An 11012-nucleotide genomic window follows, 5' to 3' on the forward strand; every position below is an offset into this window, starting at 1 on the left:
ATGCACGGCGATCCCGCGCCGGAACAGGGAATCTAGCCCGGCGGCCGCCGCACGCGCGCGGGCCTGCCACGGCCAGTACTGTTCCGACCCGCCCCTCCCCTCCGCCACCCTTCCTTTCCTAATCGGGACCGCCTTTAATTCGCTCCCACACCCGTCGTCGTCGTAGCTCCTGGGGGAGGAAAAGGACCGGCCGTGCCGACCTGCCGTGCGGCGGAGATTTTCCCGGCCTATATAGGTATACCATAAAATAATATATAAACAACGACCGGCGCGGCCAGGTGGAGCGTGCGGGGGCACGGGCCCGGTCGCGCCCCCGATTTGTTTAACCGCCAGCTTACTGTTCGGGCTCCCCCCGCCGGCCAATGGGAGCGCACCGTACGCCGCGGCCCCGGGGAGGGGAGGCGAGCGGGCGGGCGAGCGAGACCTCTCCCTCCCTCCCTCACCTTTCCCGTCGCTCCCCCTCCTCCTCCCATTGGCGGGGCGCCGTTTATATACTAGGCGCACACACGCGGGCGCGGCAGAGGGTAAAAATCTAGCCAGCCGGTGCTCCTTTGTTTGTTTGTTTGTTTGTTTGTTCGTGCGGCTGAGCAGGAGGAGGGAGGAGGACGGCGGCGCCGGAGCAGCTGGGAGCGGTTCAGGCAGGGCGGATCGAGATGGCGCGGGAGAGGCGGGCGATACGGCGGATAGAGAGCGCGGCGGCGCGGCAGGTGACCTTCTCCAAGCGGAGGCGCGGGCTGTTCAAGAAGGCCGAGGAGCTCGCCGTGCTCTGCGACGCCGACGTCGCGCTCGTCGTCTTCTCCTCCACCGGCAAGCTCTCCCAGTTCGCCAGCTCCAGGCACGTACCCTCGCCTCTCCTCTCTTTCCTCCCCGCCCTCTCACCCCCATCTCCCATCTCACACACGCATACACATGTGTTCTTCTACCTTCTCCATTCTATCTTTTCTCTCTTACTCCAGATCTGTCCGTTCTTCTCGTGTCCCCGACTCGATGCGGATTCGGGATCCTCTTGCTGCACGGGCTAGCTAGGGTTCCCCACCCTTCCCGCACCGCCACCCACCGGCCTGATTTCCTCCTCCGCTTCTAGGTTTCGGATTCGGTTACGATGTCATCACATGATGCTACGAAGAGCCACCATTTTCTACTCATCATGGCTAAAGATCCTCACGGCCTCCGTCCTTTGCACCGATCCGGCCGGGCTCGATTCCGGAGAAATGGGGAATTTTTTCACTGTAGTTTCGGCACAGTACCAGATCGATCTCCACCTCTTTTGCTCGATCCGTTCGCGTGTCCTACGCCGGGGAACACGCTGGTGTCCTCCGGTCACTCGCGTGTTCTTTCGCCTTCTTTTAGTAAAATACTGTAAGCCGGAAGCCTATCCGTGGCTCTCCGGAATCTGGATCGGCGCGTGGGGTGGCAGCAAAAGGCGTCTCTGCAGCTCGTGCACGCCCGTACGTACCTGTGATTTCATGTGGTGGCGGCATGCCGTATGCATACCATGCCTGCGTGCAAAGAGCTCCCCTCCCTCTGGGCTGAGCTCTCGTGCTCTGTGCAGCCGTGGATAGACTGATAGAGTAGTACGTACTCCTCCACTAGCAGTAGGATAAGAGTAGTAGTTTTTCTTGGGCTACTCCTAGGTTGTTGCTATTGGGTTACATTTATGGGATTTGGGCGCTTACCACTATTGTCTGTTCCGATACTACCAGAGAAAAATAACATTTCAAGTACTACCAGCATCGTGGCTCTGCTGCATGTGTTGCGTAATCATAACCTTGTGTACCGGCAGGTTGTCCTAATTTTTTTCTTGACAATTTCCTCTTGGTACTCGAAAGCAGGTTAATTATATATAATATAATTGTATGTACTTTCTGTAAGCTTGTACTCCCTCTGTAAACTAATATAAGAGTGTTTAGATCACTATTTTAGTGATCTAAACGCTCTTATATTAGTTTACGGAGGGAGTACAATGCAAGATGCATGCCTAGAGGAGATGCTTGTGAAAATGATCTGATTTTACTTAAGCACCTATTCTTATTTGTATAACACGGACGCTAGGCACCTCTATATATATAGAAAGCAATGGTGATTAAGAAAAAACCGGTTTATTTTTACAAGCACCTTGCATTGTACATGGTTTTAGGGAACGGTTTGTGCAATTCTTTTACGGCATTCATGTTGGAGCCGAATGCACTGTTGGGATTTGTTTGAGTGAGAGGTGATATTTGCCACTTGGCATGGTTTTGCCGAGGAAAAGGGAGAGTTGCATTTAACATTTAAGTATAAGCAGTGATGGAAGTGCTTATGGAACCATATGCTATTCCTTTGCCAAACTTTGACATGTCATTGGTGATTTCTAATAGTCTACCATAACTAGTCGAAGAAGAAAGGCACACACATTTTCTTATAATAATTTTTCGTTAATTGCGTCATCCTCTTATAATATTTGATTGATGCCTGGCAGTTTTGTCGCTTGGTGCTGTATGCACGATTGCACTAATGAAACTGGGAGGCTGTGCTCCTGTTATGAATAAAAATCTGCTATGCAATGTGTTATCCAATATGAATTTGAGAAGATCTATGTACCAAATTAAACAAACCCTAACCGAATCATGTATGCATAGAACAATTAAGTACTTTGAGTTTGTGGCTGTACCATGCACCTTAAGGACATGCTTGGAAGAGGAATATTTCTTGGTTAAAGTGTTGGTATTTAGTTTAAATTTGACTTAATACAAAAGTTATACCAAGAAGTATTATTCTATAAAAGTGCCCCTAATTAAGTCTTTACAATCAAGACTCCTATAGATCTAATCAGAAATTTGTTTACGTACCATCTTTCTGATGACATTACTTTCTCAGAAGTAACTCTGGCTTCTTCTTTTTTCCGGGGAAAAAGTAACTGTGCTAACATATATAAAGGCACATATATGTGCGGCCATGTATTTCACTTTAAATACAGGCATTCACATCTCTAGCTTTAAGCATATTAGATGCTATTGCATCCATTTTATGCATGGTACCCAGCAATGCGCAGCCTCCAATTATTTTATTGTTGTTATTGGCTTGAGAATACAATTTTATGTTTCAGATCGAACCATTCAAAATCCATCCATTTGTACAAGATGTTACACAGTTCCAAATAGCTTGAACATAACCCTTTTTACTTAAGAAGATAAACTAATAATTAAGTATCATGGATACTTTTTACATCATACTATAAAATGACCTTTGGAATGTTGGACACCCCTAGCTTCAAAAGAGGATAAGAATTCAGTGCTTTATATATACTATAAAAAAAATTAACTCTTTGAAATCCTCATTTCTATGCATGTGATATGAGATAGATTATATATGATATATATACGAGAGAAAAACGAGTTTATCAGTTCTGAACAAGTGGATAATATCTTAATTATTTCAGTTGGATACTTCTGGACAATTCACTACTATATATGTGTGTGTGATTTGCAGGTTATTCCTCTTATGTACTAGCTCCTTCCCAAAATATAAGGCGCTGATTGACTTTTCTGGTCTTCGTTACACAACTTTGACTATGATTTTCATGTATTATATGTCTGCAAAATTAGTATACAGACATATGAAATAAAATTGTTTTGAAAGATAAATACGACGATACCATTTATACATGTTTAATCCATGTACTTTGGGATATATTAGTCAAAGTCGTGCATCAAAGACCGTGCAAAGTCAATCACGCCTTATATTTTGGGAAGGAGGGAGTACCTTGAACACATGATACTGTATAAAGTTAATATGATATGCCCCTGATCAATTAATACTACATTATATGCTGGTGTACCTTCAAACACTTTTGTACAGAATCTTGCTTGTATTACTATTTTTATATACATTATTAATTTCCTGATAAACTGTATATTTGTGTAAATTCTGATGTGATTTTGGTTTGGTGAACAGTATGAACGAGATCATTGACAAGTATAGTACTCATTCAAAGAACCTGGGGAAATCTGATCAGCAGCCGGCTATTGATTTAAATGTATGTATAGCATTTTTTTTTGTAAAAAAGAGAGCAAAAAGTTATGTAATTAACTAGGAATTATTAAATGGAAAGATTTGTGTGGAGAACCTAGTGACCCCACATACATTTACATTTTTTTTCAAAGAGTAATATGAACTCTATACTTCTTTCCATAGTTGGCTAATTAAAAATGTCCTTTGCCAATCATTTGTAAACGTTAAATGATACTAATAAAAAAATCTTGCACTGGCACCTAATTTCTTGGAGCACACTAAGGAGAGATAATGTGCATGGATGGAATAGTGAAGTATATACCTGCCTTGGGTCCTATTTTCTGGCCCACTAGCCAGTTCCTAGCCTGGAACTGTATTCTTTTTCAAAATTTTCTTGTATCATTTCATTATTGTTTTGAAACATTTTGTCAAATAAGACATTTTCGTTATTTATTATTATTTCCATGATCCTCCAATTTAACATTGCACATATCTCATAAGAATTACACATTTATTTTCTTTTTTACATGCATATTTATACTATTCCTAACGAAAATGATAACAGTTACAGATGTATTATCTTTTCAGTTAGAGCACTGCAAGTATGACAGTTTGAATGAACAACTCGCAGAAGCAAGTCTTGGACTTAGGTTATGTTCTGTTCCCATCCTGGATTTGTGTGATTAACTATAAGTTGTTAACTACAAAGCGGCTGAAATATTAACGGTTAATGCCATGCTCTATATTATAGACACATGAGAGGTGAGGAACTTGACGGACTGAGTGTCGGTGAGTTGCAGCAGATGGAAAAGAATCTCGAAACAGGATTGCAGAGGGTGCTTTGTACAAAGGTAGGGTGACATCTCTTTCTCCTTCAGCTTGGTTTTGATTGTGCAGGCACTATGCCAATTGTTTCACATGATATATGTGTCTGCAGGACCGGCAATTCATGCAACAAATTAGTGACCTCCAACAAAAGGTGAGGAATGATCTCTATTGTTTATTTAGGCTTTTGGCAGCAGATTGCGCAGTTCCTTTTTTGGATCATGTATGTCAGGCAAATTATCAAACTACTTACACATGTATATTTCTTTACAGAGGGAGTATTAGATATACATGTATGTAATGGAGTCGAATGGGTTTTATGGCAGTTACCTGAATTGTTGCAGGCATGTAGGAAATTAATTGTTTGAACTGGTTCAAAAAAATTTGTTTGAAAATGTTGCATGCTAAGAACCTTAATTTATAGTGAATAATATTGTGTATGACATATGTTGCTGATTGCTGAACTCTCAAGTGACCTTAATTTATATTGACTATTGCTAATAGAGCCCATTAGTAGGGAAATTAAATTGTTAATTCCAATTCTCATAGATTCATAGGGAATGCCCTTGCAGTATGCACAGAGATGGAGAATGATATGAATATACATGTGGAAGTAGTAGATGTGCATGTCATGTGCAACAAGACAATACCTAAAATTGGCACAGTACATGTTAAACAAGAGGCAAATCGACAAGTGGACTCTTTTTTCTTTCCCATATTGATAATGTCAAGAGAGGTTGGGGTAGACCGAACTTGACATGGGAGGAGTTCATAAAGAGAGATCTGAAGGACTGGAGTATCACCAAAGAACTAGCCATGGACAGGGGCATGTGGAAGCTTACTATCCATGTGCCAGAACTATGAGTTGGTTGCGAGATCTTGTGGGTTTCACCTCTAGCCTACCCCAACTTGTTTGGGACTAAAGGCTTTGTTGTTGTTGTTGTTGTTGTTGTATATTGAATGAAATGTTATCAGCAATATATCCCTTTATGTGTGGTTTTAAAATTTTATTATTTATTTAAGTGGAAGAAATTATTCTTTTACCACCAACACAGTCAATGGAGTTGCTCCCTGATTGCATTATTTTTATTATAAACTATTCAGCAACACAAAATTGACTAGATTAAGTTTATTGGTTTTGAGAATATTTTTGGTGTACTTCTACAAGGTGAACATTTGATAATGTAATTTCTCTTTTCCTTGTAGGGAACACAGCTGGCAGAGGAAAATATGCGCTTGAAAAACCAAGTAATAAGATTTTAGATGCATTCGTAGTCCTGCACTTAATCAATCTTTATAAGAAGTGCAGCTTGAACAAAAGTCCAATAAAAGTTGAGGTGGCAGAGTACACATTTACATCATGTTCGTGTGCTTGGATGTAGATGCATGAGGTGCCAACTGCTAGCACGGCCGTTGCCGAAGCCGAAAATGTTGTCCCTGAAGATGCTCATTCATCTGACTCTGTGATGACGGCAGTACATTCGGGAAGCTCACAGGACAATGATGACGGTTCTGATATATCCCTGAAACTAGCGTGAGTTTCGTCCAGAAACCCTTGCTCATCATCTTTATCCTGATCATATGCTAGTCTCAAAATGCCTTCATAGAATCTGCGACATGAGAAAAAATATATATAGTAGTTACTCCCTCCGTTCCCAAATTGTATATTTTGTACTCCCTCTGTACTATACTTTTGGGACGGAGGGAGTACTATTATGGGACGGAGGGAGTAGTTAGCTCTGATAACTGGAGATGAGTCTGACAGCTCTAATTTCAATGTGTGTTTGTCGGTTTTTATTTTTGAGGGAACCAATGTGTGTCTGTCACCTGACTGAGTTACCAACAGTTTATATCATCAATTCTGAAATGTGGCAGATTCTTATTCACTGAACAGGTTACCTTGGAAGTAAGGACCGTGGGGAGGCCACCATGAGTTGCCTTGGTAGAGAGAAGATGTGAAATGCTATGGGGAATCACTCCAAGATAGGCTGGCTGGAATGGTCCCATAGTAGAAGCCAGATCAGTTTAACCCGATCGAGTTGTCGTTTTATGTCTCCGTTTGCACGGCGCAGTTGTCCACCTTTATGCCTGGGAATTCAGTCACTGAACTTGTAGCGTATCTTCTTGTCTTGCTCTGTAGCGACATGTATCATTCGTGCAAACTATGTATGTGCCTGCTACGGCTATGTGTACTTATTTTATGATGAAGCGTAAGCGTGTTAGTGAATTTGCAATTCGCTGAGGCAGGGCAAAAAAGCTTAAAAATATATTTAGAAAAATGTGGCATCGCCCGGGATTGAACCGGAGACCTTCAGTGTGTTAGACTGATGTGATAGCCAGCTACACCACAACACCATAATTAATTTTCTTATTGTAATGTTTTATTTATATATTTTAATAGATGATAGTGTCAATCCGTGATGAACACATGATCTACTTATCGAGCTATTTTTTTACAGTTTTGTGCCTTATGAAAGGAGAAATTGGAGGCTACCAAAATCTGAGATTTCACAGGTGCAGATCTTCGGTTTAGATTAGAATTCGCTCAAAGAATCAAGTGGCACTCTCGCTAAGCTTTTATTCATCCTCCATAATGTTTACTTGAAGCTCTCTAGGTTGACCTAACCAAACAGGGCGATCAAACCCGAGAGTTAAAGAATGCCTAGCGAGATTGTGATCCTCGAAATTCGAGATCCTAAACTCATGAACGATATTACAATCAGCAAAACCCGTAGATCGGTCTATGATTTCTTGTACGATAGTATTACTTTGCCACGAAATTTTGCTTGATGTCGTTCACCACCGTCTTTCAGTCACTTGCAATGTGAATTCGCTGGACCTGGACATACAGGTCCTCGGCAAGTGCTTGTCCTTCACGGACAGCCAGAGCTTCGAGGGTAGTTGGGTCTGCAACAAATCTGAATATAACCGATGATGCTCCTAGGAACTCTCCCCTTTCGTTTCTGCACACCACTGCTGCAGCTCCAAACGCATCCTCTTGTGATACAACCTCGTCCACGTTCATTTTTACTAGACCGCCCAGTGGAGGGATCCACGTAGCATTACGAACACTAGTAGCCCCGGATCCCACTGGTGCTTCTTTAGCAATAATCTGAAGGTCCTTTTGGAAAAAAATGATGAAAGATTTGTAGCAAATGGACTCTCGAAGATCTCCTCATAGATAGGTTTCCTTCTGGCTCGCCAAATTGCCAAAGTCACTGTCATACGAGTGGGCTCATCCTGCGCCAATTTTTCATGCATTGAAAACAGCCAACACTTTGCATTCATTGACAAATCGCTGCACATGCACTCCACTGTCTCCTCTGAAGATAGAGACCAAACGCTCCTCGCCATCACAGAATCAATAAGAGCATGCTTCCAACTGTCTTGCGCAGAGCATAAAGCACATACTAGGGAGGTAGAAATGTTGCGGTGATGGAGTAAGTCTCCTATTGGAAGAGATTCATGGCACAACCTCCATAGAAAAAAATTCAGTTTTGAAGGAACCTTAATATTCCAAAGAGCTGTCCATGCCCGCTCCTCTCTAACTGAATCAAAGTGGCTTCCAGTATGCTGTAACAGTGACTCCCCTTGCAACTTTGTTCGCAGCAGAAATTTGTAAACTGAGCTGACTGGAAACACTCCTCGATCATCCTCTCCCCATGCCCAAAAATCATCCACTCGTCTGGTACATAGTGGGAATCCCAAGATTAAATCTGCATCAACTGGGAGGAAAACTTCTCGGCCCCTGTCCTCACGCCATGCAGCTGACGAGCTGTCTATTAATTCTGAAACAAAAACTGGCTTATCATGTACCAAAGAAGTCAAAGTCTCATCAGTCCAGACCGAGGGATCCAGTTGTGCTCAATTTTTTTTGTTTTCTCACCAGTCCCAATTCTGCTTATTAGGCCATGAGCCAAAGCATCTCGATCATCTAGCACCGCCCTCCAAATCTGTGATGGGTTAGAACCCAAATATGCCTCAAGAAAAGAATCATTGGGTAAGTATTTTGCTTTCAAAATTCTTGCACTCAAAGTAAGGGGTGCTTGGATCAGGCGCCAAGCTTGTCTTGCTACAAGAGATAAATTAAATAGCTTCATATCCCGAAATCCAAGACCTCCCAACGACTTTGGCTTGGTGCACACATCTCATGAAATCCAGCAAGGTGTTATTTTTCTTTTTTTGCACCCCACCAAAACCGGCGGATCATTGACTTTATACTCTCGCAAATACCCATGGGAAGCCTGAAGCATGGCATTGAATAGACAGGGATTGCTTGGGCCACCGCCTTGATCAATGCTACTTGTGAGCTGCGTTGGGATTTCCTCGAAGACGAAAGGATGATGCAATACAATAGAGATAAATATTTTCCTTAGTTATGGAACCAAGGTTATCAATGCAGTGGGAGAACCAAGCAACAGTATATAAACATTATCTGCACATAAACAACAAATACTTGCAACCCAACAAGTAGAGGGGTTGTCAATCCCTCAACGGTTACGAGCGAGATTAAATGATATAGTTTTTGATAGATAGATCAAACCAAAATACAAAATAAAAAAATTGCAGCGAGATATTTTTGGTTTTAATATATGATAGAAAATAGACTTGGGGCCATAGTTTTCACTAGAGGCTTCTCTCATAAAAATAACATACGGTGGGTAAACAAATTACTGTTAGGCAATTAACAGAAGAGCAAAAATTATGACGATATCCGACACAATGATCATGTATATAGGCATCACGTCCGAGACAAGTAGACCAAAACTATTCTGCATCTACTACTATTACTTCACACGTCGACCGCTATACATCATGCATCTAGTGTATTAAGTTCATGAAAGAACAGAGTAACGCCTTAAGCAAGATGACATGATGTAGACAAGATGTTGTAGGGTGAAACCCTAGGGGGGATCTTTTCACACTTGGAGGGGGAAAAGTGATGAACACACAAGAACACAAGGGGAAAATCACTCAAACATACCCAAATCACACATCCACTAGAGTAGCATACATGAGATCCACAAGCATACAGGAACAATTCAAGGAAAATAGCACTAGGGTAGAGTTCTTCCCACTCCAAGGAGGTGAGGACTTGATGTTGATCTTCTCCAAGAGGAGGCCTTGATAATCCACAAGGATTGTTCCCAAAGAGGGGTCTTGATCTCCAAGAGGAGGGGATACAAAGAGCAAAGCTCTCTCATGTCTCTCAAATACTTTGCTATCCCCTAGAACAAGCTAGGTGAGGGGTACTTATAGTCTAGGGACGAAATTGGGGGAAACATGGGTACATGGGTCTTTTAACTCTAAATGCGCGCAGGCATATTCGGTGGAGTCCGGGCACCCGAGGTAAAGTGGTCGGGGCACCCGGACCGGTCAGAGATAGGCGCCAATGAGGGGGGGGCACCTGGGGGTCGAAGGCCCGGGCACCCGGACGGGTCAGAGGAGGACCAGTCCCTGTGGTAGAAGAGCCAGGGCACCCAGAGGTGAGGGACAGCGCCCAGCAGGGTGGTCGGCACCCGGGGCGGCGGGCAGCACCCAAGCTGGGGAGGCCGGGCACCCGGGGTGTCCAGTGGCTCCACTCCTTCGTGCCCTTCTTCCTTCTCCTTCCCCTTGTATGCTCACGTCTCCCTCCTAGCTTCTTCATGGGCTTCTTCTTGGTACCCAATAATGCATAGAGTTTTCATTTGAGGTAGAATCCAACTCTTGTGTGCTCAGGTCTCCCTCCTAGCTTATTCATGGGCTTCGCCATGAATAGCAGAGCACTTATCAATGTGGCATGTCGGCCGAGGAACAACCACGAGCGCTTCCGGTCTTGAAAACGCCGTGTTCAGGTGACGCTCTCAAAGAAGATCGGCAGATTCGCCAACCATCAGACACAAACCCTGTACTGGAGAGGTCGTCACCTTCTGCTCGTCGCCATCACCATCCGAAGCGGCAGTCGCCGCCTCGCCGGCAACACCTCTGAATACCAGATCCACCACATGGGAGTAATGGCAGAAAACAAATCCCTTCAATCCATCGTTATCGTCACACATGAAACCGTCGAGATGTGGCTGGGATCGGGGAACAATTATTCCCAATGTCAACACCGCCGCCATCCAAAACACTAACGAAGAAATCTACAATCCTATCCCTAACTATAAACCAAGACAAAAAAAACTAGGGTTCCCTCCCCAGCTGTCGCCGGAGCGGCG

At 43.4% G+C, this 11012-nt stretch overlaps 1 protein-coding gene and 1 non-coding gene across 3 annotated transcripts; one reads left to right on the plus strand and one right to left on the minus strand.

Annotated features, from left to right (window-relative positions):
• The first annotated feature begins 276 nt into the window (after positions 1–276).
• On the plus strand, positions 277–7042 carry LOC125521265 (MADS-box transcription factor 55). 2 transcript variants are annotated; one of them, XM_048686329.2, is made up of 8 exons: positions 280–835; positions 3934–4015; positions 4579–4640; positions 4742–4841; positions 4928–4969; positions 6022–6063; positions 6198–6349; positions 6710–7042. In XM_048686329.2, exons 1-8 carry the CDS (start codon positions 654–656, stop codon positions 6723–6725), a joined length of 678 nt encoding a protein of 225 aa, XP_048542286.1. In that variant the 5' UTR covers positions 280–653; the 3' UTR covers positions 6726–7042. The 2 variants fall into 2 exon arrangements, with proteins under 2 accessions (XP_087387885.1, XP_048542286.1); XM_087531759.1 differs by lacking the exon at positions 6710–7042 and having other exon boundaries at positions 277–835; positions 6198–6353.
• A 54-nt stretch (positions 7043–7096) lies between these two features.
• Positions 7097–7170, minus strand: TRNAV-AAC (transfer RNA valine (anticodon AAC)). Its single transcript has one exon. It is a non-coding gene; the product is annotated as a tRNA-Val (tRNA).
• Between the last annotated feature and the right edge of the window lie 3842 nt (positions 7171–11012).

This window comes from Triticum urartu, chromosome 7A (genome assembly GCF_056163025.1).
Source record: "Triticum urartu cultivar PI428250 chromosome 7A, HENAU_Tu73, whole genome shotgun sequence".
Classification (NCBI taxonomy): domain Eukaryota; kingdom Viridiplantae; phylum Streptophyta; class Magnoliopsida; order Poales; family Poaceae; genus Triticum; species Triticum urartu.